The sequence below is a fragment of the Bombina bombina genome, chromosome 9 (genome assembly GCF_027579735.1).
Source record: "Bombina bombina isolate aBomBom1 chromosome 9, aBomBom1.pri, whole genome shotgun sequence".
Taxonomy (NCBI): Eukaryota; Metazoa; Chordata; class Amphibia; order Anura; family Bombinatoridae; genus Bombina; species Bombina bombina.
In genome coordinates this window covers 106,880,699-106,906,937 of record NC_069507.1, presented here as the reverse complement: position 1 = coordinate 106,906,937, position 26,239 = coordinate 106,880,699, and the positions used below count along the sequence as shown (strand labels likewise).

The 26,239-nt window shown below is 39.1% G+C and overlaps 1 protein-coding gene across 1 annotated transcript in view; it reads right to left on the bottom strand.

Annotated features, from left to right (window-relative positions):
- Nucleotides 1–26,239, bottom strand: part of RNF20 (ring finger protein 20) — a 60,897-nt gene that overhangs the window by 15,453 nt on the left and 19,205 nt on the right. The window contains exons 7-18 of the mRNA XM_053692315.1: nt 24,423–24,569; nt 23,872–23,949; nt 23,604–23,723; nt 23,262–23,441; nt 22,988–23,123; nt 22,725–22,846; nt 22,305–22,648; nt 22,112–22,229; nt 20,695–20,844; nt 17,840–18,052; nt 10,378–10,503; nt 10,101–10,241 (exon numbers count right to left, since the gene is read on the bottom strand). Coding sequence (XP_053548290.1) covers nt 10,101–10,241; nt 10,378–10,503; nt 17,840–18,052; nt 20,695–20,844; nt 22,112–22,229; nt 22,305–22,648; nt 22,725–22,846; nt 22,988–23,123; nt 23,262–23,441; nt 23,604–23,723; nt 23,872–23,949; nt 24,423–24,569 — 1,875 coding nt within the window. The remainder of the gene's footprint in view (nt 1–10,100; nt 10,242–10,377; nt 10,504–17,839; nt 18,053–20,694; nt 20,845–22,111; nt 22,230–22,304; nt 22,649–22,724; nt 22,847–22,987; nt 23,124–23,261; nt 23,442–23,603; nt 23,724–23,871; nt 23,950–24,422; nt 24,570–26,239) is intronic.

Here is a 26,239-nt window from a genome sequence, read left to right as displayed (position 1 = left end):
TCCTGTGTTCACAGCTACCAGTTGCTTGGGCGCTCTTCAGCGTCCAACGATCAGTAAAGCAGCACTGCTCTCAGCTACAGAGTCAGGAGGATTCTCATTCAAGCACCAGAACACATAATAGATTTTACCATACTCCTGGGGACATCGAGGTGAGATAGGTAGCATTTTTAATGCTATCATATTTAGTTTTTTTGTGTCAATAATTTTTTTGAGTACCGTGTAACACTTGGAATTCAATTGATTTCTAATATTGTTTATTGTGATTGTTATTTATAGGTGTTATTTATAGGTATCATTGACAAGAAATAGGTGTTACTCTTTGCCAGAAATTATATAGTTTATGCCTGAAACATATATGTAGAGTTAAATAGATATAATTGATATTGGTATAAAGAACGGTACTGAGAGTACATCTATGTAACAAGGAGTGCTTAGTGTTCAGCTCACGTAGACAATTCTCATTGTGAATCTTGCTTTGTATTTTAATCTTGTAACCAGTCAAGTGTGCAGAGTACAGCCAGATACAAAATAGTGGGTATTAGTCTCTGCAGCGGTGGTCAGTTAGCGCAGTGTTAGGGTAACAGAATATATTATATAGCCCTAAATAAAGAAACTTTCCCACCCTCTTCATTAGACTTTCCATATAGCAGACAACATATGATTTTTGTACATAAAGATAACCATGAGACTTCGGCAAACATATACCCCCCCTGTTGCGATAACCTGATAATCCGGCGAGACAACGACCTCCCCTCTTTTCCTTTCTGTTCTCTCCTTCTCTTAGTTCTTTTTTCTCCACTCTTTAGTTAAATTTGTGTTGACATACATCATGTTCTAGACATTGTCTACAATCATACAATTTGTTTTGCTATTATAAGAATTGGAGCTAGATATAACTGATAACCTCTCTCTCTCCAAGATAAAGAGGTAAGAATGCAGTGTTATCAATAAGACTCCTACTGGCAATGACTTTGTATTATACTTGGAAATTACTTAAAATGTTTTCTATTCTATTCACCAGTTATTGTAAAATGACACACTTATAACTTAATAAAAATAATTTAAACAAAAAACAGAATTTATGCTTACCTGATAAATTACTTTCTCCAATGGTGTGTCCGGTCCACGGCGTCATCCTTACTTGTGGGATATTCTCTTCCCCAACAGGAAATGGCAAAGAGCCCAGCAAAGCTGGTCACATGATCCCTCCTAGGCTCCGCCTACCCCAGTCATTCGACCGACGTAAAGGAGGAATATGCATAGGAGAAATCATATGATACCGTGGTGACTGTAGTTAGAGAAAATAATTCATCAGACCTGATTAAAAAAACCAGGGCGGGCCGTGGACCGGACACACCGTTGGAGAAAGTAATTTATCAGGTAAGCATAAATTCTGTTTTCTCCAACATAGGTGTGTCCGGTCCACGGCGTCATCCTTACTTGTGGGAACCAATACCAAAGCTTTAGGACACGGATGATGGGAGGGAGCAAATCAGGTCACCTAGATGGAAGGCACCACGGCTTGCAAAACCTTTCTCCCAAAAATAGCCTCAGAAGAAGCAAAAGTATCAAATTTGTAAAATTTGGTAAAAGTGTGCAGTGAAGACCAAGTCGCTGCCTTACACATCTGATCAACAGAAGCCTCGTTCTTGAAGGCCCATGTGGAAGCCACAGCCCTAGTGGAGTGAGCTGTGATTCTTTCAGGAGGCTGCCGTCCGGCAGTCTCATAAGCCAATCGGATAATGCTTTTAAGCCAAAAAGAAAGAGAGGTAGAAGTTGCCTTTTGACCTCTCCTTTTACCAGAATAAACAACAAACAAAGAAGATGTTTGTCTGAAATCTTTAGTGGCCTCTAAATAGAATTTTAGAGCACGGACCACGTCCAAATTGTGTAACAAATGTTCCTTCTTTGAAACTGGATTCGGACACAAAGAAGGTACAACTATCTCCTGGTTAATATTCTTGTTGGAAACAACTTTCGGAAGAAAACCAGGCTTAGTACGCAAAACCACCTTATCTGCATGGAACACCAGATAGGGCGGAGAACACTGCAGAGCAGATAACTCAGAAACTCTTCTAGCAGAAGAAATTGCAACCAAAAACAAAACTTTCCAAGATAATAACTTAATATCTACGGAATGTAAGGGTTCAAACGGAACCCCTTGAAGAACTGAAAGAACTAGATTAAGACTCCAGGGAGGAGTCAAAGGTCTGTAAACAGGCTTGATTCTAACCAGAGCCTGAACAAACGCTTGAACGTCTGGCACAGCTGCCAGCCTTTTGTGAAGTAAAACAGATAACGCAGAGATCTGTCCCTTCAGAGAACTTGCAGATAATCCTTTCTCCAAACCTTCTTGTAGAAAGGATAGAATCTTAGGAATTTTTATCTTGTTCCATGGGAATCCTTTAGATTCACACCAACAGATATATTTTTTCCATATCTTATGGTAAATTTCTCTAGTTACAGGCTTTCTAGCCTGAATCAAAGTATCTATTACAGAATCTGAAAACCCACGCTTTGATAAAATCAAGCGTTCAATCTCCAAGCAGTCAGTTGGAGGGAAACCAGATTCGGATGTTCGAATGGACCTTGAACAAGAAGGTCCTGTCTCAAAGGTAGCTTCCATGGTGGAGCCGATGACATATTCACCAGGTCTGCATACCAAGTCCTGCGTGGCCACGCAGGAGCTATCAAGATCACCGAAGCCCTCTCCTGATTGATCCTGGCTACCAGCCTGGGAATGAGAGGAAACGGTGGGAATACATAAGCTAGGTTGAAGGTCCAAGGTGCTACTAGTGCATCTACTAGAGTCGCCTTGGGATCCCTGGATCTGGACCCGTAACAAGGAACCTTGAAGTTCTGACGAGAGGCCATCAGATCCATGTCTGGAATGCCCCATAATCGCGTTATTTGGGCAAAGATTTCCGGATGGAGTTCCCACTCCCCCGGATGGAAAGTCTGACGACTCAGAAAATCCGCTTCCCAATTTTCCACTCCTGGGATGTGGATTGCAGACAAGTGGCAGGAGTGATTCTCCGCCCATTGAATTATCTTGGTTACTTCCTCCATCGCCAGGGAACTCCTTGTTCCCCCTTGATGGTTGATATATGCAACAGTCGTCATGTTGTCTGATTGAAACCTTATGAATTTGGCCTTTGCTAGTTGAGGCCAAGCTTTGAGAGCATTGAATATCGCTCGCAGTTCCAGAATGTTTATCGGGAGAAGAGATTCTTCCCGGGACCATAGCCCCTGAGCTTTCAGGGGTTCCCAGACCGCGCCCCAGCCCACCAGACTGGCGTCGGTCGTGACAATGACCCACTCTGGTCTGCGGAAGCTCATTCCCTGTGACAGGTTGTCCAGGTTCAGCCACCAACGGAGTGAATCTCTGGTTCTCTGATCCACTTGGATCGTCGGAGACAAGTCTGTATAATCCCCATTCCACTGTCTGAGCATGCACAGTTGTAATGGTCTTAGATGAATTCGTGCAAAAGGAACTATGTCCATTGCCGCAACCATCAAACCTATTACTTCCATGCACTGCGCTATGGAAGGAAGAAGAACAGAATGAAGCACTTGACAAGAGCTTAGAAGTTTTGATTTTCTGGCCTCTGTCAGGAAAATCTTCATTTCTAAGGAGTCTATTATTGTTCCCAAGAAGGGAACTCTTGTTGACGGGGACAGAGAACTTTTTTCTATGTTCACTTTCCACCCGTGAGATCTGAGAAAGGCTAGGACAATGTCCGTATGAGCCTTTGCTTTTGACAGAGACGACGCTTGAATCAGTATGTCGTCCAAGTAAGGTACTACTGCAATGCCCCTTGGTCTTAGCACCGCTAGAAGGGACCCTAGTACCTTTGTGAAAATCCTTGGAGCAGTGGCTAATCCGAATGGAAGTGCCACAAACTGGTAATGCTTGTCCAGAAAGGCGAACCTTAGGAACCGATGATGTTCCTTGTGGATGGGAATATGTAGATACGCATCCTTTAAATCCACCGTGGTCATGAATTGACCTTCCTGGATGGTAGGAAGAATTGTTCGAATGGTTTCCATCTTGAACGATGGAACCCTGAGAAATTTGTTTAGAATCTTGAGATCTAAAATTGGTCTGAATGTTCCTTCTTTTTTGGGAACTATGAACAGATTGGAGTAAAACCCCATCCCTTGTTCTCCTAATGGAACAGGATGAATCACTCCCATTCTTAACAGGTCTTCTACACAATGTAAGAATGCCTGTCTTTTTATTTGGTTTGAAGACAATTGAGACCTGTGGAACCTCCCCCTTGGGGGTAGTTCCTTGAATTCCAGGAGATAACCTTGAGAAACTATTTCTAGCGCCCAAGGATCCTGAACATCTCTTGCCCAAGCCTGAGCAAAAAGAGAGAGTCTGCCCCCCACCAGATCCGGTCCCGGATTGGGGGCCAACACTTCATGCTGTTTTAGTAGCAGTGGCAGGTTTCTTGGCCTGCTTACCCTTGTTCCAGCCCTGCATCGGTCTCCAGGCTGGTTTGGTTTGAGAACTATTACCTTCTTGCTTAGAGGGTGTAGAATTTGAGGCTGGTCCGTTTCTGCGAAAGGGACGAAAATTTGGTTTATTTTTAGCCTTAAAAGACCTATCCTGAGGAAGGGCATGGCCCTTCCCCCAGTGATGTCTGAAATAATCTCTTTCAAGTCAGGGCCAAATAGCGTTTTACCTTTGAAAGGGATGTTAAGCAACTTGTTCTTGGAGGACACATCCGCTGACCAAGACTTTAGCCAAAGCGCTCTGCGCGCCACAATTGCAAAACCTGAATTTTTCGCCGCTAATCTAGCTAATTGCAAAGTGGCGTCTAAGATAAAAGAGTTAGCCAATTTAAGTGCTTGAACTCTATCCATAACCTCCTCATATGAAGAGTCTTTATTGAGCGACTTTTCTAGTTCTTCGAACCAGAAACACGCTGCTGTAGTGACAGGAACAATGCATGAAATTGGTTGTAGAAGGTAACCTTGCTGAACAAACATCTTTTTAAGCAAACCCTCTAATTTTTTATCCATAGGATCTTTGAAAGCACAACTATCTTCTATAGGGATAGTAGTGCGTTTGTTTAGAGTAGAAACCGCCCCCTCGACCTTGGGGACTGTCTGCCATAAGTCCTTTCTGGGGTCGACCATAGGAAATAACTTTTTAAATATAGGGGGAGGAACAAAAGGTATGCCGGGCCTTTCCCATTCCTTATTTACAATGTCCGCCACCCGCTTGGGTATAGGAAAAGCATCGGGGGGCACCGGGACCTCTAGGAACTTGTCCATCTTACATAATTTTTCTGGAATGACCAAATTGTCACAATCATCCAGAGTAGATAACACCTCCTTAAGCAGAGCGCGGAGATGTCCCAATTTAAATTTAAAAATAATAACATCAGGTTCAGCTTGTTGAGAAATTTTTCCTGAATCTGAAATTTCTCCCTCAGACAAAACCTCCCTGCTGGCCCCTTCAGATTGGCGTGAGGGTACGTCAGAACCATTATCATCAGCGTCCTCATGCTCTTCAGTATCTAAAACAGAGCAATCGCGCTTTCTCTGATAAGTAGGCATTTTGGACAAAATGTTTTTAATAGAATTATCCATTACAGCCGTTAATTGTTGCATAGTAAGAAGGATTGGCGCACTAGATGTACTAGGGGCCTCTTGTGTGGGCAAGACTGGTGTAGACACAGAAGGGGATGATGCAGTACCATGCTTACTCCCCTCGCTTGAAGAATCATTTTGGGCAACATCATTATCAGTGGCATCATTGTCCCTACTTTGTCTGGACACTAAGTCACATTCATCACATATATTTAAATGGGGAGGAACCTTGGCTTCCAAACATACAGAACATCGTCTATCTGATGGTTCAGACATGTTAACAGGCATAAACTTGATAACAAAAGCACAAAAAACGTTTTAAAATAAAACCGTTACTGTCACTTTAAATTTTAAACTGAACACACTTTATTACTGAATATGTGAAAAAGTATGAAGGAATTGTTCAAAATTCACCAAAATTTCAACACAGTGTCTTAAAGCATTAAAAGTATTGCACACCAAATTTGAAAGCTTTAACTCTTAAAATAACGGAACCGGAGCCGTTTTTACATTTAACCCCTATACAGTCCCTGGTATCTGCTTTGCTGAGACCCAACCAAGCCCAGAGGGGAATACGATACCAAATGACGCCTTCAATAAGCTTTTTCAGTGGTTCTTAGCTCCTCACACATGCATCTGCATGCCTTGCTTTCCAAAAACAACTGCGCATTAGTGGCGCGAAAATGAGGCTCTGCCTATGACTAGAAAAGGCCCCCAGTGAAAAAGGTGTCCAATACAGTGCCTGCCGTTTTTTTAATACATCCCCAAGATTAAAAGAACTATTTATAGTTAACATCCATTAAATATACTTATAAAGTAATCGTTTTAGCCCAGAAAAATGTCTACCAGTCTTTAAAGCCCTTGTGAAGCCCTTTATTCTTATACTAAACTAAGAAAATGGCTTACCGGTTCCCATAGGGAAAATGACAGCTTCCAGCATTACCAAGTCTTGTTAGAAATGTGTCATACCTCAAGCAGCAAAAGTCTGCAGGGGAGGGCTGGCAGCCTTAGGCCTGGGGGGCAAATCCAGTCAAGTGGCCCATTGCACCAACAAATCAGCTCACAGCCACAGGACCCACAGCACGCCACAGCCAGTAGGACCCACCACAGGACCCATAGCCAGCAGGACCCACCAGGAATAACCTTTACTGAAGCCAACTGGGATTAGATAGTGCATGATCACTTCCAATTCTTGGAATTGGAAAAAAAAAAAACTTTGTTTTCAAAGTGTAATTGCAGAAAATGGTGCAAAATAATGAAAGTTTATTGCAAAGGTGTTTTACTAGACTTTATTTAAAATGTTGTATTCTCAAAGTGTTTACATTCCTTAAAAAATGTGGGCTGGTGGAATGTGCCAGCCTTGGGGATTTTTTCCAGGGGTTAAAGGAAAGCTTTTGAGCAGTTTTTTCTGCAATGACTTTAAACCACTGATTTTTTTTTAAATGTTTTTTTTTAGCACATTCATTGCCTCTTTAAAAATATGGTGACCATGTAGGCTGGTAGAATTGTAGGTGTGTACACACCAGATTAACAACTAAATAAGAAAACATCTAAAATGTATTCTAAACTAAATAAGCTACAGTTAGAGCGATCACACATTACCTATTATTTTTCATGCTGCATGGAGTGTGTGCAGCCCTCATGTACACCTAAAGCCATGTTGCTTTCCTATTTAAATTACTATATATATATATATATATATATATATATATATATATATATATATACATATAGTAAAACAAGAGTCCTTTAGTTTAATCTTAATACACTGAAAGGGACATGCAACCCATTTTTTTTTTCTCACAATTCAGATAGAGTTTACAATTTTAAACAGCTTTGCAATTTACTTATATTGTCAAATTTGCTTTGTTTTCTTGGTATCCTTTATTATTATTATTTGTAGAGCGTCAACATATTCTGCAGCCCTATAAACATAGCTATAATATTCATTTTTACGAGACAAATGGGTAAGGGGCCTACCAAGAGTTGCACTGTTGCAATTCAGCTCTCATGAAGGTGATCTATAAAGCAGCTGGGCTTGTATGCTTATGTGCTTGTTCAGGCGCAGCAATGCACTACTGGGAAATAGAGGCTGATTGGTGGCTGTATATATGCTTCTTGTCATTGTCTCACCTAATGTGTTTATGTAGCTCCCAGTAGAGAAATGTTGCCCCTTCAAGAAAAGATACCAAGAAAATGAAGCAAATTTGATAAAAAACTGTAAGTCCACTGGAATAATTTTTTAAAACTGTTTGCTCTATCTGAATCCTGAAAAAAAAACATTGGGTTTCATGTCTCTTAAAGTTACAGATTAAAGGGACATGAAACCCAAACATTTCCTTTCATGATTCAGATAGATTATACATTTTTAAACAACTTTCCAATTTACTTCTCTAATCAATTTTGCTTTATTTGCTTGGTATCTTTTATTGAAGAAGCAGCAATGCACTCCTGGGAGAAAGCTGAACACATTTGTAAGCCAATTAAAATGGGCATACAAGTTCATCCACCTATCAGCAGCTAGCTCCAAGCTCCTGAGCCTATCTAGATATGCTTTTCAACAAATCATTTCAAAGGTATAAAGCAAATTAGAAAATAGAAGTAAATTGTAAAGTTGTTTAAAATTGTATGTTCTGTCTGAATCATGAAAGACAAATTTTGTGTTTCATATCCCTTTAATAATACTGCAAGAATGCAAATGCAATTAAAAGCTCCACAATGCATGTACATGTTTAATAACTTAAAGGGGCATGAAACCCATTTTTTTTCTTTTAAGATTCAGATAGAGCATACAGTTTTAACTTTCCAATGTACTTTTATTATCAATGTTGCTTCATTTTCTTGGTATCCTTTATTGAAGGAGCAGCAATATACTACCAGGAGCTAGCTGAACACATTGTTAAGCCAATGACAATAGATATATATGTGCAGCCACCAATAAGTAGCTAGCTCCCAGATCCTAAGCTTATCTATCTATCTTTTTCAGCAAAGGATACCAAGAGAACTAAGCAAATTAGATAATAAAAGTAAATTAAGAAGTTGTTTAAAACTGTGTGCTCTATCTGAACCATGAAAGTAAAATGATGGTTTTCATGTCCCTTTAATAAAAATGATTCAGGAAGCCTGTTTTTAGCTAATTCCTCCTAGAAACCATGAAATTACTAACTTAGAAAAAAAACATAGCATAGACACAGTTTATCTTTATTAACAATAACACAGAATGCTTTTAAAAGATAATATGCTTCCATATTTCCATGCAGCCCTGCTCACTAGCTCTGGGGTACACATACAGTACACTCCCATTGCAGAACTGTATATAAATGTGCAGCCTAGCAAGGGAATGTTACCTACAGTTAAACATTATTATTATTATTATTATTATTTCCCCATGTAGGATACAACATAAACTGAAATGTCTTATCCCAATGCTTCAGCTAAAATAAAAGCTGCACAGTATTTGCTGTATTATACATGAGGATCTTACTGCAAAGCCACAGTATTAGCTGTATTCTACATGATGATTTCACTGCAGCCCGGCCCCTGAAGAAACCCCACACACTTGCTGACAGCACATTTATGTACTTACTGTTTAGTAGTAGAGGTGGCCCCACATGATCTAGCAGCTCACACTGATGCCTTTCCCTCCATCCATTCATTGAGACTGCGCTCTCTGTTTGACTAGGGAAAGCCTGCACTAAGCCCTTCCCCCTCAGCACATGGCCTTTCAGTTTCAGTGCCATAGAGAGAAAGGCTGCTCCACTGCTGCTTATGTGTGTACAGCTGCTCCCCCTGCTGGCCATTATTAAAATTACAATAAAAAAAAAAAAAAAAAAAAGCAGCAGCCGTTTTTAACATGATTTAGGGCAGCCTGGGGGGCAATTGCCTCTCTGCCCCCTGGCCCAGTCCGCCCCTGAAAGTCTGCTCACTGTTTCCCCCAACTGAAGTTAATTCATCTCAACAGTCCTGTGTGGAAACAGCCATCAATTTTAGTAACGGTTGCTAAAATCATTTTCCTCTTACAAACAGAAATCTTCATCTCTTTTCTGTTTCAGAGTAAATAGTACATACCAGCACTATTTTAAAATAACAAACTCTTGATTGAAGAATAAAACTACATTTAAACACCAAAAAAAACTCTTAGCCATCTCCGTGGAGATGTTGCCTGTGCAACGGCAAAGAGAATGACTGGGGTAGGCGGAGCCTAGGAGGGATCATGTGACCAGCTTTGCTGGGCTCTTTGCCATTTCCTGTTGGGGAAGAGAATATCCCACAAGTAAGGATGACGCCGTGGACCGGACACACCTATGTTGGAGAAACAGAGTTTTATTCCAGCAATAGTGTAATAATAAAATGCTGTAACACAGGGTATTTTCTTTCTGCACTTTTGAGTCCCTTTAAGCCTCTAACTTGAAGGAGGACACTAGATATATGTAAAGCGGATGGAAAGAATTGAGTGAATGAACGAAAACCCTCAATAAAATTAGAATGTGTATTACCTGTGCCCTCTTGTAGTTGAATGAATCCTTTTCTCTGCTTGAACTGTTCTCTATGATTTCGTCACGCAACTCTCGCAACTTCTTCTGAGAAATGTCCAGCTGAGAGCGCAGCTCTTCCGCTTGCTGAGAAGCCTCCGTTGCCTTGAGAAGCAAAGGAAAAGAATATGAAGAATAGAAGTTGTATAAACAAATGGAATTAAACTAAAACTAAACTCAAGAAGATGATTATATAACACCACACAGGGGCAGACAATAGTACAATTCACAGTAAGGTTACCTTGCGTTTACTAAGATCCAGAGCCTGCGTGCGCAGAGTTAGCTCTTTCTCCCCCGTACTTATACTGCTCTGGAGTAAGTGTTCCTTCTCTTCCAGTTTCCTCAAGACCTGCAGCTGAGCATCAACCTAAGAAGCAAAAACCAACACAAGCGAGGTTGGATAAGAAATGTTTCAAATCATATGGTGTAAAGAACATTAAAGAACAAAAATAAAATACTAATTTTAAACATAGGGTTACATTTGGACACACAGGGGTTACTCCCTGTGCCCTCCCAAGCAGAATACTATTGGTGACTGGTGGATACGTACGTAAGCTACTCCTGGTTGGTCAACCAGTCAGGTCATTCACAGAAGTGGCAATGCATAGCTCCTGGGTGCACAACGTTATCTATGCATTTAAACCCTTTTGAGAGAGTCATTGTTGTGCCAATACAAGCGACTGCTGAGTCTCTGAGCAGGTGTGATATAGGAATGCCAGTAGACAGGGCATTTGCAACATACGTACATATACCTCTGAAATGCACTTATTTCATATTTCAGTTTTGACTACTATTTCCCTTTAAGGCTTCAGCTTGTCAGTAGGGCACACAATTGAAAATTAAAGGGACAGTAAAGTCATAATTAGACATTCCTAATTTAGACAGAACATACAATTTTAAACAAATTTCCAATTTACTTCAATTATTTAATTGGATTCCTTCTCTTGTTATCATTTTGCTGAAAGGTTTATCTAGGTAAGATCAGGAGCAGCAAAGGACCTAGGTTCTAGCTGCTGATTGAAACTAAAGAAAAAATAGGAGAAGCGCAAAGCAACTTGAAAAATGTATTAAGAACGGATAAAATAACAACACATAGGCCTAGATTTAGAGTTTTGTCGGTAAGGACCCGCGTAGCTAACGCTGGCTTTTTTCTGGCCGCACCATAAAAATAACTCTGGTATTGAGAGTCCACAAAAAGGCTGAGTTAGGCTCCAAAAAAGGAGCGTAGAGCATTTTTAACGCAGCTTCAACTCTCGATACCAGAGTTGCTTACGCAAGCGGCCAGCCTCAAAAACGTGCTTGTGTACGATTCCCCCATAGGAAACAATGGGGCTGTTTGAGCTGGAAAAAAACCTAACACCTGCAAAAAAGCCGCGTTCAGCTCTTAACGCAGCCCCATTGTTTGCTATGGGGAAACACTTCCTACGTCTGCACCTAACATGTACCCCGAGTCTAAACACCCCTAATCTTACACTTATTAACCCCTATTCTGCCGCCCCCGCTATCGCTGACCCCTGCATATTATTTTTAACCCCTAATCTGCCGCTCCGTAAACCGCCGCTACTTACATTATCCTTATGTACCCCTAATCTGCTGCCCCTAATACCGCCGACCCCTATATTATATTTATTAACCCCTAATCTGCCCCCCACAACGTCGCCTCCACCTAACTACACTTATTAACCCCTAATCTGCCGAGCGGACCTGAGCGCTACTATAATAAAGTTATTAACCCCTAATCCGCCTCACTAACCCTATAATAAATAGTATTAACCCCTAATCTGCCCTCCCTAACATCGCCGACACCTAACTTCAAACATTAACCCCTAATCTGCCGACCGGAGCTCACCGCTACTATAATAAATGTATTAACCCCTAAAGCTAAGTCTAACCCTAACACTAACACCCCCCTAAGTTAAAGTGAAGGTAAAGTTATTCTAATACAAATAGCTCTTTATTTTCATTTTCTAACTTACAAGGTAGTCGCTAGGTTTATTTTAAAAAAAAACTTTTATTTGACCATATTTACTAACCGTTATTTTACTGTTCCTTACGATCGTAATCCACTCCCATCCAGCAGTTCTGTGTTTTCAATACATAGACGTATAGAGCGGTCCCACCCGCTCTATACGTCAGAACTACACTCGTGTACATCTATTCTCTGCTTACCGCGCATGCGCACAAAATGATCGCTCGCAAAAGCAAACAATTGAAACGCCTAATGCGCATAAGCAAAACGAGGACGCGCTCGCTTTCAAGGAGGATATATAATTACTCGCGCATGCGCACAATCAAGCATCAGCTTGTGACGTCAATTGACGGCCGCCTAACGGCCAGAAAATCAATTGGCTGTATAAACAACGTGATCGTTGTTTATATATATAAAAAAAAAAAAAGACGGGTTGTTTTTTGCCAAGCGAAATCGGAGCAAATTAACCAAGAAAACAAAGGTACTATAGAAAAATAGAAAAAATCATGAATGAACATCCTATTCAATTTTAATACTATATCGATTTTTTCATAGAAGAGTGATTAAGTTTACCTTCACTTTAAATATAATTTTATTCTAACGAAATTAATTAACTCTTATTAAATAAATTATTCATATTTAAAGCTAAATACTTACCTGTAAAATAAATCCTAATATAGCTACAATATAAATTATAATTACATTGTAGCTATTTTAGGATTAATATTTATTTTACAGGCAACTTTGTAATTATTTTAACCAGGTACAATAGCTATTAAATAGTTAAGAACTATTTAATAGTTACCTAGTTAAAATAATAACAAAATTACCTGTAAAATAAATCCTAACCTACGTTACAATTAAACCTAACACTATACTATCATTAAATTAATTAAATAAAATACCTACAATTACCTACAATTAAACCTAACACTACACTATCAATAAATAAATTAAATACAATTCCTACAAATAACTACAATGAAATAAACTAACTAAAGTACAAAAAAGAAAAAAGAACTAAGTTACAAAAAATAAAAAAATATTTACAAACATAAGAAAAATATTACAACAATTTTAAACTAATTACACCTACTCTAAGCCCCCTAATAAAATAACAAAGACCCCCAAAAATAACAAAATGCCCTACCCTATTCTAAATTACTACATTTCAAAGCTCTTTTACCTTACCAGCCCTGAACAGGGCCCTTTGCGGGGCATGCCCCAAGAAATTCAGCTTTTGCCTGTAAAAAAAAACATACAATACCCCCCCCAACATTACAACCCACCACCCACATACCCCTAATCTAACCCAAACCCCCTTAAATAAACCTAACACTAAGCCCCTGAAGATCTTCCTACCTTGTCTTCACCCTACCAGGTTCACCGATCCGTCCTGAAGAGCTCCTCCGATGTCCTGATCCAAGCCCAAGCGGGGGGCTGAAGAGGTCCATGATCCGGCTGAAGTCTTCATCCAAGCGGGAGCTGAAGAGGTCCATGATCCGGCTGAAGTCTTCATCCAAGCGGGAGCTGAAGAGGTCCATGATCCGGATGAAGTCTTCTATCAACGGCATCTTCAATCTTCTGGATCCATCTTGCAGACCTCCGACGCGGAACATCCTCTTCTCCCGACGCCTACTAGCCGAATGACGGTTCCTTTAAGGGACGTCATCCAAGATGGCGTCCCTCTAATTCCGATTGGCTGATAGGATTCTATCAGCCAATCGGAATTAAGGTAGGAATATTCTATCAGCCAATCGGAATTAGAGGGACGCCATCTTGGATGACGTCCCTTAAAGGAACCGTCATTCGGCTAGTAGGCGTCGGGAGAAGAGGATGTTCCGCGTCGGAGGTCTGCAAGATGGATCCGGAAGAAAAAAGATTGAAGATGCCGTTGATAGAAGACTTCATCCGGATCATGGACCTCTTCAGCTCCCGCTTGGATGAAGACTTCATCCGGATCATGGACCTCTTCAGCTCCCGCTTGGGCTTGGATCAGGACATCGGAGGAGCTCTTCAGGACGGATCGGTGAACCTGGTAGGGTGAAGACAAGGTAGGAAGATCTTCAGGGGCTTAGTGTTAGGTTTATATAAGGGGGGTTTGGGTTAGATTAGGGGTATGTGGGTGGTGGGTTGTAATGTTGGGGGGGGTATTGTATGTTTTTTTTTACAGGCAAAAGAGCTGAATTTCTTGGGGCATGCCCCGCAAAGGGCCCTGTTCAGGGCTGGTAAGGTAAAAGAGCTTTGAAATGTAGTAATTTAGAATAGGGTAGGGCATTTTGTTATTCTGGGGGTCTTTGTTATTTTATTAGGGGGCTTAGAGTAGGTGTAATTAGTTTAAAATTGTTGTAATATTTTTCTTATGTTTGTAAATATTTTTTTATTTTTTGTAACTTAGTTCTTTTTTATTTTTTGTACTTTAGTTAGTTTATTTCATTGTAGTTATTTGTAGGAATTGTATTTAATTTATTTATTGATAGTGTAGTGTTAGGTTTAATTGTAGGTAATTGTAGGTATTTTATTTAATTAATTTAATGATAGTATAGTGTTAGGTTTAATTGTAACCTAGGTTAGGATTTATTTTACAGGTAATTTTGTTATTATTTTAACTAGGTAACTATTAAATAGTTCTTAACTATTTAATAGCTATTGTACCTGGTTAAAATAATTACAAAGTTGCCTGTAAAATAAATATTAATCCTAAAATAGCTACAATGTAATTACAATTTATATTGTAGCTATATTAGGATTTATTTTACAGGTAAGTATTTAGCTTTAAATAGGAATAATTTATTTAATAAGAGTTAATTAATTTCGTTAGATAAAAATTATATTTAACTTAGGGGGGTGTTAGTGTTAGGGTTAGACTTAGCTTTAGGGGTTAATACATTTATTATAGTAGCGGTGAGCTCCGGTCGGCAGATTACGGGTTAATGTTTGAAGTTAGGGGTCGGCGATGTTAGGGAGGGCAGATTAGGGGTTAATACTATTTATTATAGGGTTTTTGAGGCGGGAGTGAGGCGGATTAGGGGTTAATAACTTTATTATAGTAGCGGTGAGGTCCGCTCGGCAGATTAGGGGTTAATAAGTGTAGGCAGGTGGAGGCGACGTTGTGGGGGGCAGATTAGGGGTTAATAAATATAATACAGGGGTCGGCGGTGTTAGGGGCAGCAGATTAGGGGTACATAAGTATAACGTAGGTGGCGGTCGGCAGATTAGGGGTTAAAATTTTTTATTCGAGTGGCGGCGATGTGGGGGGGGGCCTTAGTTTAGGGGTACATAGGTAGTTTATGGGTGTTAGTGTACTTTAGAGTACAGTAGTTAAGAGCTTTATGAACCGGCGTTAGCCCAGAAAGCTCTTAACTACGGACTTTTTTCCTGCGGCTGGAGTTTTGTCGTTAGATGTCTAACGCTCACTTCAGCAACGACTCTAAATACCGGAGTTAGAAAGATCCCATTGAAAAGATAGGATACGCAATTTACGTAAGGGGATCTGCGGTATGGAAAAGTCGCGGCTGAAAAGTGAGCGTTAGACCCTATTTTGAATGACTCCAAATACCGGAGTTAGCCTAAAACCAGCGTTAGGAGCCTCTAACGCTGATTTTCACGGCTAACGCCAAACTCCAAATCTAGGCCATAGTAACTTACACAGAAGTAAGCTGTAACATTCCCCCAGTCAATACAGGATGAACCGCAACAGCAGTCTGAGTCTCACTCGATACACTCGGCGTCTGAGTTCCCACCACGCTGATCCACAGAGGACCGGCGTCTGACGTCACAAAGGATAACAAGGATTCCGGAGCGTCCCCCTTCAAGCGCAATGCCTCCACAAACTACTGGCGGTCAAAAATAGTTTCCAGAGAAAAGTCCCACAACCCTACGCGTTTCGTCCGTGTCTCGGCCGGACTTTTTCAAGGGTATCAATTTTAAAATACAGACTTAATATCTAACACACAGAATCTACGGCTTAAATAGGCATGGAGGGAGCGCCCTCTAATGTTCAGCATCTGAGAAATATTCTGTTATTTAAATAAAGATACATATTCTAACACTATGAATAAAAAAATCGGAAAACAACTACAAATTAATACTCAATTAATAAATACCTGACATAGCCATAATATTTTAAAAGTGCAGGACAATTATTAAAAAAAGGACCTAGGTTCTAGCTGCTGATTGGTGGCTGTATATATACACGGATTGTCATTGGCTCACTCATGTGTTCAGTTAGCAACCAGTAGTGCATTGCTGCTCCTTCAACAAATGATACCAAGAGAATCAAGCAAATTTGATAATAGAAGTAAACTGGACAGTTGTTTAAACAGCATTTTCTACGTACAAGGTTAGATTCATCTGTCACTGTAGTAAACTACAGACTCTGAAAGTTCCTTACAGCATTGTTTCTCAACCACAGTCCTCAAGTACCCCCAACAGGCCCGGTTTTCATTATAGCTGAACCAGTGCACAGGTGAAATAATCAGTTTATGGGTGAGAGCAGGTTAGTAACCATGGTGTTACTGATCAGCTGATTATTTCACCTGTGCACTGGTTCAGCTATAATGAAAACCTGGCCTGTTGGTGGGTACTTGAGGACCGCGGTTAAGACACTGCCTAAATAATATTTAACAAAATAAGGACTGGTGAGGCTAGCGAGGCTGAAAACACTAGCAGGAGCCTAACAAAAACCATACTGCACTTACGTTGCGGTTAGCACAACACTTGTAATCTAGGCGATGTTGAGCTACATATAATCACTATGGAGTTGCCATGAATGCTGGAGGATCAAGGAACTCTCAGAGACTGCAGTTTACAGTGACATAAGAATCTTACCTTGTACATAGTAAGTACATTTTAGAGTGGTTTTATTCTTTGTACATTAAAGTGCCTTTGAGTCATGGGTGCGCTGTTTTCTGTTGTATTTTAGTGCATTATCTCGGGACTAGGAGGCTTAAACAACTTGCATAGTGACAGTAGACTTCCACAAAAAAAGCTTTCAGCAGTGGATTACTACCTTGAGTGGACTGAGATTGACTGATCTCACATACATGCTATATATTTGAAGTAAAACTGTATCAGTGATAAAAAAAAAATAAAAAAAGAATAGCAATGAATATTTTATTACACTGCTAAAGAGTTGGTAATATGAACATTATTTTATTTCACTTTGTATATATTAAACTTATTTTGAAAGACCAATCTCATAGCATACTAACAAATTTGTTCTCTCTTAATATGAAACCCAAATTTTTTCTTTCATGATTCAGATAGAGCATGCAATTTTAAGCAACTTTCTAATTAACTCCTACTATCAATTTTTATTCTTTCCCTTGGTATCTTTATTTGAAAAAGCAGGAATGTAAGGTTGGGAGCCTCCCCATTTTTTGTTCAGCACCTGGGTAGCACTTGCTGATTGCTGGCTACATTTAGCCACCAATCAGCAAGCACTAGCCAGGTGCTAAACCAAAAATGGGCCGTCTCTAAAGCTTTACATTCCTGCTTTTCAAATAAAGATACCAAGTGAACAAAGATAAAATGATATGTGTTTTTATGGATCCTTTTTCTTTTATTTATTTTTTTTAATGTAAGAAGCATACTACAAACATCAATGGGTCAAAATTACACATGTCAAAGCTGGCTCCTATCTCATTATTGTTCAGGATTCACAAGTGAATAACATAAACACTAGGTTCAGTATAAAGAGTGAGCAGATTGTACATTAAATGTGTGTATGTACCTGGGTACGCAGAGTGAGTAGCTGGTCCGCCAGTTCTTCCTTCTCTTCCTTGAGCAGTTTATGGATCTGGTTTGATTTGATCCTCTCAGACATTAATTTAAAATTAGCGTCATCCTTTTCCCTCAATTGCTGCATCAGACGTATGTTCTGCTCCTGCATGTCCTCAAAGGCCTGTCCTGTTACATCCATCTCTGAAAGCAGTGCGTCCTCCTCCTAACATATGACACAAAGTTATTACAGCAGAAGTATGTGTACATATCTATATATATATATATATACACACACACACACACACAGGTGGCCCTCTTTTTACTATGGTTCAATTTACACCGTTTCAGAATAACAACCTTTTTTTCCAGTCATGTGACTGCTATTGAAAGCACTAAGAAGCAGTGCATTTATTAAAATAGCCAGTAGGTGGAGCTGTCCGCTTGTGTTGCAGCAAAGCCAAGCAAGCTGAAATTAATCAGTTTAACCAGACCTGAGCTATCGAGCAGATTTCAAAGGAACAAGATCTTCCTGTCTATAAATCAGTCCAGATTGGAATGCATAGAAAGAACTGTTTGCAGAAAAATGCAAGTAAAGTCTGTGTTGTGTGATTATTTTATTAGGTTTATAATGCTGTTTAGCATTTAAAGTCTTCATTTCAAAGCTTTAAAAATAATGTATTAGGTGTTACTTATGACAATTTTGAGAGGGGCCTGGAACCTATCTCCCTCACATCCCATTAACTTACATTATAAACTGGGTTTCAATTTACAACGGTTTCGATTTACAACTATTCCTTCTGGAACCTAACCCCGGCGTAAACTGAGGGCCTACCTACACACACACACACATACATATAGGTGAACACACAATCTTATATTTTTGGATACTTTGCATTAGACATGTGAATAAATTCGTTATTTGTTTTTGAAACAAATGCCAAATATGGTAACAGACAGTGGCATTCAGCTATTTTCGGTGCTAGATTTATTATTGTAAAGAGCAACACACAAACATCTGGATTTGCCCTTTTACACTAATAAACCCGGAGCTGCAAATGCAGAATAACAAATTTCTGCACAACTGTTTTGTATTATTTAATATATATAACTGGGCATCTAAAGCATTTTTTACTGTAAAGCAGGGGTAACAAGTTCAGGGAGCCATTTAAGTAGCAAATACAAATTACTGCAGATAAAAACGTTTGCAGTTACATCAAGAACGAAGGTTCAAAAATGCAATATTTCTGGTTTGTTTGTGTCAAAACCACGCACAAAACAATTTAGACCTTCCACTAAGAGAAGGTCTCACAGTAAAGTCAATCGAGAGTAAACGTGCCTAGTGTAGGAGATGCTGCCTGTTTCTCACAGAAATCATCTGAAACTTAAAGGAACAAGTAAATCCAAATTTGAAAGAAGGGCTTCTCCTCTTTCAAATGAGGGATCACATATCTATGTTGGGCCATAGTATGAGCTTTGATAGAGGAATGAGACAGTGCCTCTGCTTGTGAGAAATTCCTCATGGCTTGATGGCATCTTGGGATTGTGGTGTCATAAAACCAGTAAATTTATCCCTAGAATATTCAAGTAGTTAATTCTTAAACTATACTGTGATTACACAAACATATGTAAAAACTATAGACTAGGCTTTGGCCTAGTCTTTGTCTAAGAAGGACACTCTCATGTAGCCTTTATTTGGAGTATGGTAGGACACACCTTAAATAAATTAAGTATATAATGGGAGTCAACAGTTACTATACACATTTATATTTAGATACATATACTCACTGTTTATTTGTAGTATTGAAAATGTTAAAGTACTGTGTACACGAACAAGAGTAAACAAACATGTTTACATATAGGTAACTATTTTTCTTTTGTAAACCCATTAACGTCATATTAAATGCCCTCTTAACGGCCTCGTTCATAGTGCAGGTCTTTCCAATGTCGGCAAGACCGCGCTATATCTGCACGCCGCTGGTAGTAAGGCATGCAGTACTAGTGAAGCTTACCCAATGTCGGCAAAGCTGTGCTAGTAAACTCCATAACAACAGGATATGTTAGTTGTTAAGGGGCTAAATAAAAAACTGTTTAAATTGTTATTATTAAAGTAATGGTTATTTTTCTCCTTCTAATAAAGGGAACAATTGACCTATTAAACTGGATTTAGTTCACCTCCCAATAATTTAATAATTATTAACTAAATTAGTAATTTTCTGAAATATCTGTAATGTAAATGGCTCTTACCAACCCTTCTGTAATGATTCATGGGAGTCAATGGCAACTAAGTTATTGTAAAGTTATGGGTTTACCTGAGTTGAAGGGTCTGACGCTTCCTTACTGTATATGTTGTGCTACGTACACAAGTAAGAAACAGCCCAATACTTTTAAGGAGCATGAAACCCAACATGTTTCTTTCACAATTCAGATAGAGCATAGATTTTTAACCTCTTAATGACCAGCAATGTATCCTCTACATGGGGACTGCTTTTTTGATAGCGAGGATGCCTGCAGCAGGAAGGGAGGCCATAATAGCGCGGTCCTGCGCTACTATGGTCTGAAAAAGCCTTCAAAACTACAGACGCACAGGGTACATCGTGGTCGTTAAGGGGTTAAACAACTTTCCAATTTACTTCTATTATCAAATTTGCTTCATTCTCTTGGTATTGGTTGTTGAAGGCGTGTCAGTGCACTACTGTGAGCTAGCTGAACTTATTGGTAAGCTAATGAAAAGAGGCCAAGAGAACTAAACAAATTAGATAATAGAAGTGAATTGGAAAGTTGTTTAAAATTCTGTGCTCTATCTGAATTATAAAAGAAAAATGTTGGGTTTCATGTCCCTTTAACTAAAAACATCATCAGTCTCACCTGCTTAGCCGTAGATAGTCTCTTTTGTAAAGCTTCAGTCTGTTCCTCAGCTGCTCTCATTCTGCGTAAAGCATCTTCATCAGCCATTTTTTTGCTATCCCTGCGTTCCCTTTCTTCCAGCTCTCTATGACGCTGACGCAGCTCCTCCAACTGGTAGGAAAAGAGATAGGAGAGAAAGACCCCCGAAGATGTTATAAACGGCAGCATAAATCTATTGCTGTATTTAAAGGAACAGTAAACTCAAAAAAATCATCTATATGAAAAAAGACTAACATTTCAAAACATGTATATATATACCGGTATATATTTGTTTTTGTTTGTACAGAACTTAAATTTAAAGGGACAGTCAGCATTAGTAGTTTAAGTAAAATAAACAAGCAGACTTGAAAATATAAGGAAAGGTCATTTAAAAAAAAATGACTATATATTTATAAATTTACCTTTTCCTTTTTCATTTTGGCTCCCTCATTTGGCCACCCACCGAGCCTGTGCTTTTTTCTTTTATTTATTTTTTTATTTTACTGCATGGTGTAGTCCAACAAATGGGAAGAGGACCAACCACTTTAAAGCTTTTTACATAGACACGCTCTCTACTAAGACTACGATTGAGATGACGAGCATGCGCAGCCCTATGCTTTTGGAATTTGATGTAGTATTTCCGCCCACTCCAGGACAGAAAAAAAAATATTGCGGTAAGTATAGGAGGATGGTTTAGAATTACAAAACATTTACATTATATTCAATATGCCATAGTTTAATAGATCATTTCCTGTCCCATTAAAGCTGTTTATTTTGAAATGACCAGGAAACACGTCTGTACATAGCTGGTCTGTCAAATAGAAGCTTACAGGATGATCAGGAAAACTCACACAGCTTTACTACTAGACAGTAACACACTCCAAAAGCACAAGAAAACCATATTTTATGGCACAGGAAAATATATTTTTCAAAAATAAAACTAATACACATTACAATAGTAGAGCAACATAAAAAAGGAAATCCTTAATGTCTCCTTTAAAGGGACATAAAATGCCATGCATTTAATATTTGACTAGAATAATTTTTGCAAGATGGCTGTAACGTTGATTACAGGTTCTGTGATAACTCTCCATACAACCTGATGTAAATAAACTGCTAAGGTGTGGGCATGCACATGCAACACTTACACAAGCTCTGAATGCCAGCAGTGACATCATGTGTGAGATTATCAGAACTCGGAGCATGTGCAAGGCAGGGATGTGCATGCAGCCTACAGGGTATCCTCAGCAGGCAGAGTGTACTTTAAAAGTGTTTGCATTTTAAATTTGAGATTGACTTTGTTGTATTTTGGAAAGTTTAGGTTTCCGTTTCCCTGCAAGGCCATCACAGAACATTTCAATACTTAAGTGCATTATAAAATAAATTGGAATTCCATTACCTCTGCTTTACTTTTTCTCTCTGCTGCCATAAGCTGCACCTTGTCTCTCTGCTCCTTAGGTGCTGACCGGTACATGTCTAGAAGCAGCTTCATGTCTCGCAAAGACTCTTGCACTCTCCTAAGAAAAACAAAATATCAGAGATGGAACCCTCGACATAAAACTCAGTATGATCAGTCTATCTTGCCATCTCACTTCAGTTCTGCTTTCAACTGCTTAATATTTTCTGTTTCCTTTCGTTTGGTTTCTGTTTCATGCTTTGGTTTTTCTTTTGAACTGTCTCCTCTTTCCTTATCGCGTCCTCGTTCTCTTTCACGATCTCGTTCCCTATCTCGCTTATCCCTCTGCTGCTGCTGTGCTGGTGCCGGCTGTGTCTCCTCCTCTTCTCGTTTTACAGTGGTCTCAGGCTGGGACGGGGTAGGAGTAGGTGGTTCAGTCTCTTCAGGCTCTATCTTTATTTCTACCGTTTCTTCTTTAGATTCATCTACACTGGACTGTGAGGATAGCAGGAACAGACCGCTGCTGGTACGAGCTCGAATCTGGTAGAATTGGAAATATCGGTTACAACACGTTCAGGTCTAGTGCTTTCTCCTTTTCACACTATGCCTTTCTCACCTTGCTAATATCTCCTTGGATTTCTCTCAATCGTCTCTTGTAACGTAGCACCTCTCCTTTTAGTTGGTGATTGTGGTTCTGTAGACTGCTTATAAGGTGTCTCATTTCTCTGTTTATTGGACCTACAGTTAAAGAGAGGAAATCACAGTACATTAGATGGACACTGGAGAACGACCATTCTCTACTCATACTGTAAACATGAATTCTAGAAAGTAAAACATCACTTTTCTGGGAATAGACATTCTGTTACACCATTGACATACCCGCTTGTTCATTGGCTGCCAGTGTTTGTTCAAACTCGATCCTCAGCATCTCGTACTCTTTGCGCACCTGAGCTAGTGTGTCTTCAAGCTGAATTACCTCAGTGCGCACCTTTTTCTGGAGAGCCACTTCGTCACGCTGAGATACAGCCAAGAACATATAAACTTCAGTACACAGCAATGAGTAGAAAACATATGGAGAGAGCATAGAAAGTATAAAGTGCAGACAGGTAAATGTACAGTTGTAGAGAGTGAAACAAAGGCAATGTAAACCAACCTCAATGAGCTCCAACTGACGGTGATGATTGTTGCGTGTTCCATGTAACAGAGACCGTGCCTCATCTAGCTGAGCCTTTAGTTGTAAAGATTCATTGTACAGAACAGAGAACTGGGACTGCATACAGCGGTATTCTGGCGACACACGCACACTGTCTTCAACAGCAATTGCTAATTCTGACTGTGAGAAGAGAAATACAAATCAAATCAAGTGGAAAGGAAAGAATGAAGGAGTGTAAGAAATAAAATACAAAGACAAGAAAGTTCACAGAACGGCTAAGCAGATATTAATCCAAAGCAACATAGAAATTCCCAGGAAAGGGTTAAAATCAGACAAAGTCACCTGCAGATCTTGGTTCTCTGCTGTAACTTCCTGCAAATCCTGTTTCAGTTTCTCAAGCTCCTGAAGACGATTCCCAGCCAGCTCCTTATTTAAATCCACTTCGGCAGTCATTTCTTCAAACTGATATAGGTAGAGAGGGGACGGTGAAACAACACATGAAAAAAACAAAAAACAAAACCAATCTGATAGTGCAAGCTAAGAAAACAGACACACAAATGTTCATGATGAAAGAGAAGCAGAAGGGAACGTGAAGTCACATAAAGCACACCTTCCTTGAGTTAATGGTGATAGTCCCTCCATACAGACTGCTTCCTGCTCCATAAACCTTGTAACCTTTTGAGTTTACCTGTGAAAATAGAACAGGACTTTAAGATGATGTTGCATTGAGAGACGTGGAATCCACAGGAATGCATTTCAGTTTTGAATAGAAGCATTTTTGTTATATACATGTATTAGCTAAAATGCTTCTAATAAAAGCTATAGCTGCCTCAAAAGTGTATTTAAGTATGCCCCGTGCACCAGCATTTTATACACAACACTTGTCAGGGAGCCTAAGGTGTTTGTACCATCTGGTACTGTTAATTGCTGACAGGATACAAGCCCCACTGGTGCTCTGAGCAGCTGCAGTATTTAAAATGCTGGTGCACTGAGAATATCTAGCTATGCTTCACATGCACAGAAAATAGTAACACTAAAACAGTGATAACTTTTAGAAGAAGCATTTTTGCCAATACATGTATATTTCAAATATGTTTCTATTCAAAGATGTAATTCTATGTACATTTTGAACGGAACGTCCCTTTAATGTGTGTTGCTTACCCTCTCAAGGACCTCAGATAAGTGCCTGTTCAGACGTTGTTCTCTCTTCCGAACCTTATCAATGTCCCACTGCAAATCCTCAATGAGACCATCCAAAACAGAGACTCGAGACTCTGCGCTCTCTAACCGAGACTGCAGCTGAGAAAACTGAAAAAAAACAAAAAACTATATTTAACTTAGGTAGCTTCTCTGCTGTGGCCAATTAGAGACAGTTATAAATAGGTCAGTAGAGTGTGCAGCCAATGGTTGTGCTGGATTTAACAGTGTTCTGCACTTCCATGTCTAACAGGAACTGAAAAGCTCACAATTTCAGAATGAAATTGCAGGAAAAGGAGACAAAATAAATAATTAGTTTTATATATATATATATATATATATATATATATATATATATATATATATATATAAATAACATTTTAATTTAATATATTACAATCTCAAAGTGTCCCTTTAATGTGTTTCCAATTACTTGTTACCAGGTGCAGAGTTTAAAATGTATGGGAAATTGTTCCTTTGCATTTATTTTTGTATATGACATAGCTGTTTCTGCCAACTGAACCCACAAACCAATCAAATGGGCTGAGTTTGTAGGGAGAGCATAATTCGTTATCTTATCTGTCTAGATATTTAAACAAAGTCTTCCTTATCATGTCTCTCACTGTTTACCAACACCAATACTTAGGGCCTAATTATCTAAAGGTCTCTGAGCTGGTGAGATTCTATAAGAATGCTCGCCAGTACTTCTAGTTGCCTGTTGGAATTACCTAAAGCCTCTTTTTACACTAAAAATAGGGTGTCCCGCTAAGGGGCGTATACTGGGAAGGAGATGCATAAATTACAAAAGTGCGCAATGAAAACAGTCATTTTAAAAATCATACAAAATGATTCACACAAAAATAGACAGGAAAAAAATTGTATTGTTAAAGTGCACCAAAAATCTTTTCCAAAAATCATATTTTAGCAAAAAAAGGAAAATTTGTATGTAAATCCCACAGGAATAAACCATATTAAATATGCACAGCATAAATCCTAATTTAATTACACTGAATGTGCAAAAAGCACATAGAAAAACGTACTTATAAGTACAAAATACAAAGAGTAATTGTTGTTTAAACATAAACTGGGCTGAACAAGGGCGTTCCATGGGTGTGTATGAAATTGTCTCTCAAGTCCAAGCGTATTTCTGTAAAAATTTATGCCCTACAGATGTGTCAGTATTTTCTCGCAAACAAGAAGGTGGCAAGGTTGTAAACAAATTATGCAAAATAAAAAAGCACATGCATACAAAAATAGAGGCGACTGTATTCTATACGCAGAAAGCAGCGCAATGTGATATGTTTTTAATGCAGGATTTAAAGGGACTCTAAACCCAATTTTTTTCTTTCATGATTCAGATGGAGCAAGCCATTTTAAGCAACTTTCTAATTTACTTCTATTATCAATTTTAATTTGTTTCGGTGGATTCCGAAAATGGTAGGGTGGTGAAAGAATCCACCGGGATGCAGCGAAGGCAAATGGAGCATTACAAAAAAAAACAACCTAACCGCAATAAGTATTAAAAAACAAACAAAAAACCTAACCACCCGCAATAAGTGTTAAAAAAAACCTAACCGCCCGCAATAAGTGTTAAAAAAAACCTAACCGCCCGCAATAAGTGTTAAAAAAAACCTAACCGCACGCATTAAGTATTAAAAATAAATAACCACACGCACAAAGTATTAAGAAGAAAAAAAAACTACATAAAATTATTAACCCCTAAATCCGCCAACCCCAACATCGCAAACTACCTAATATATCTATTAACCCCTAATCTGCTA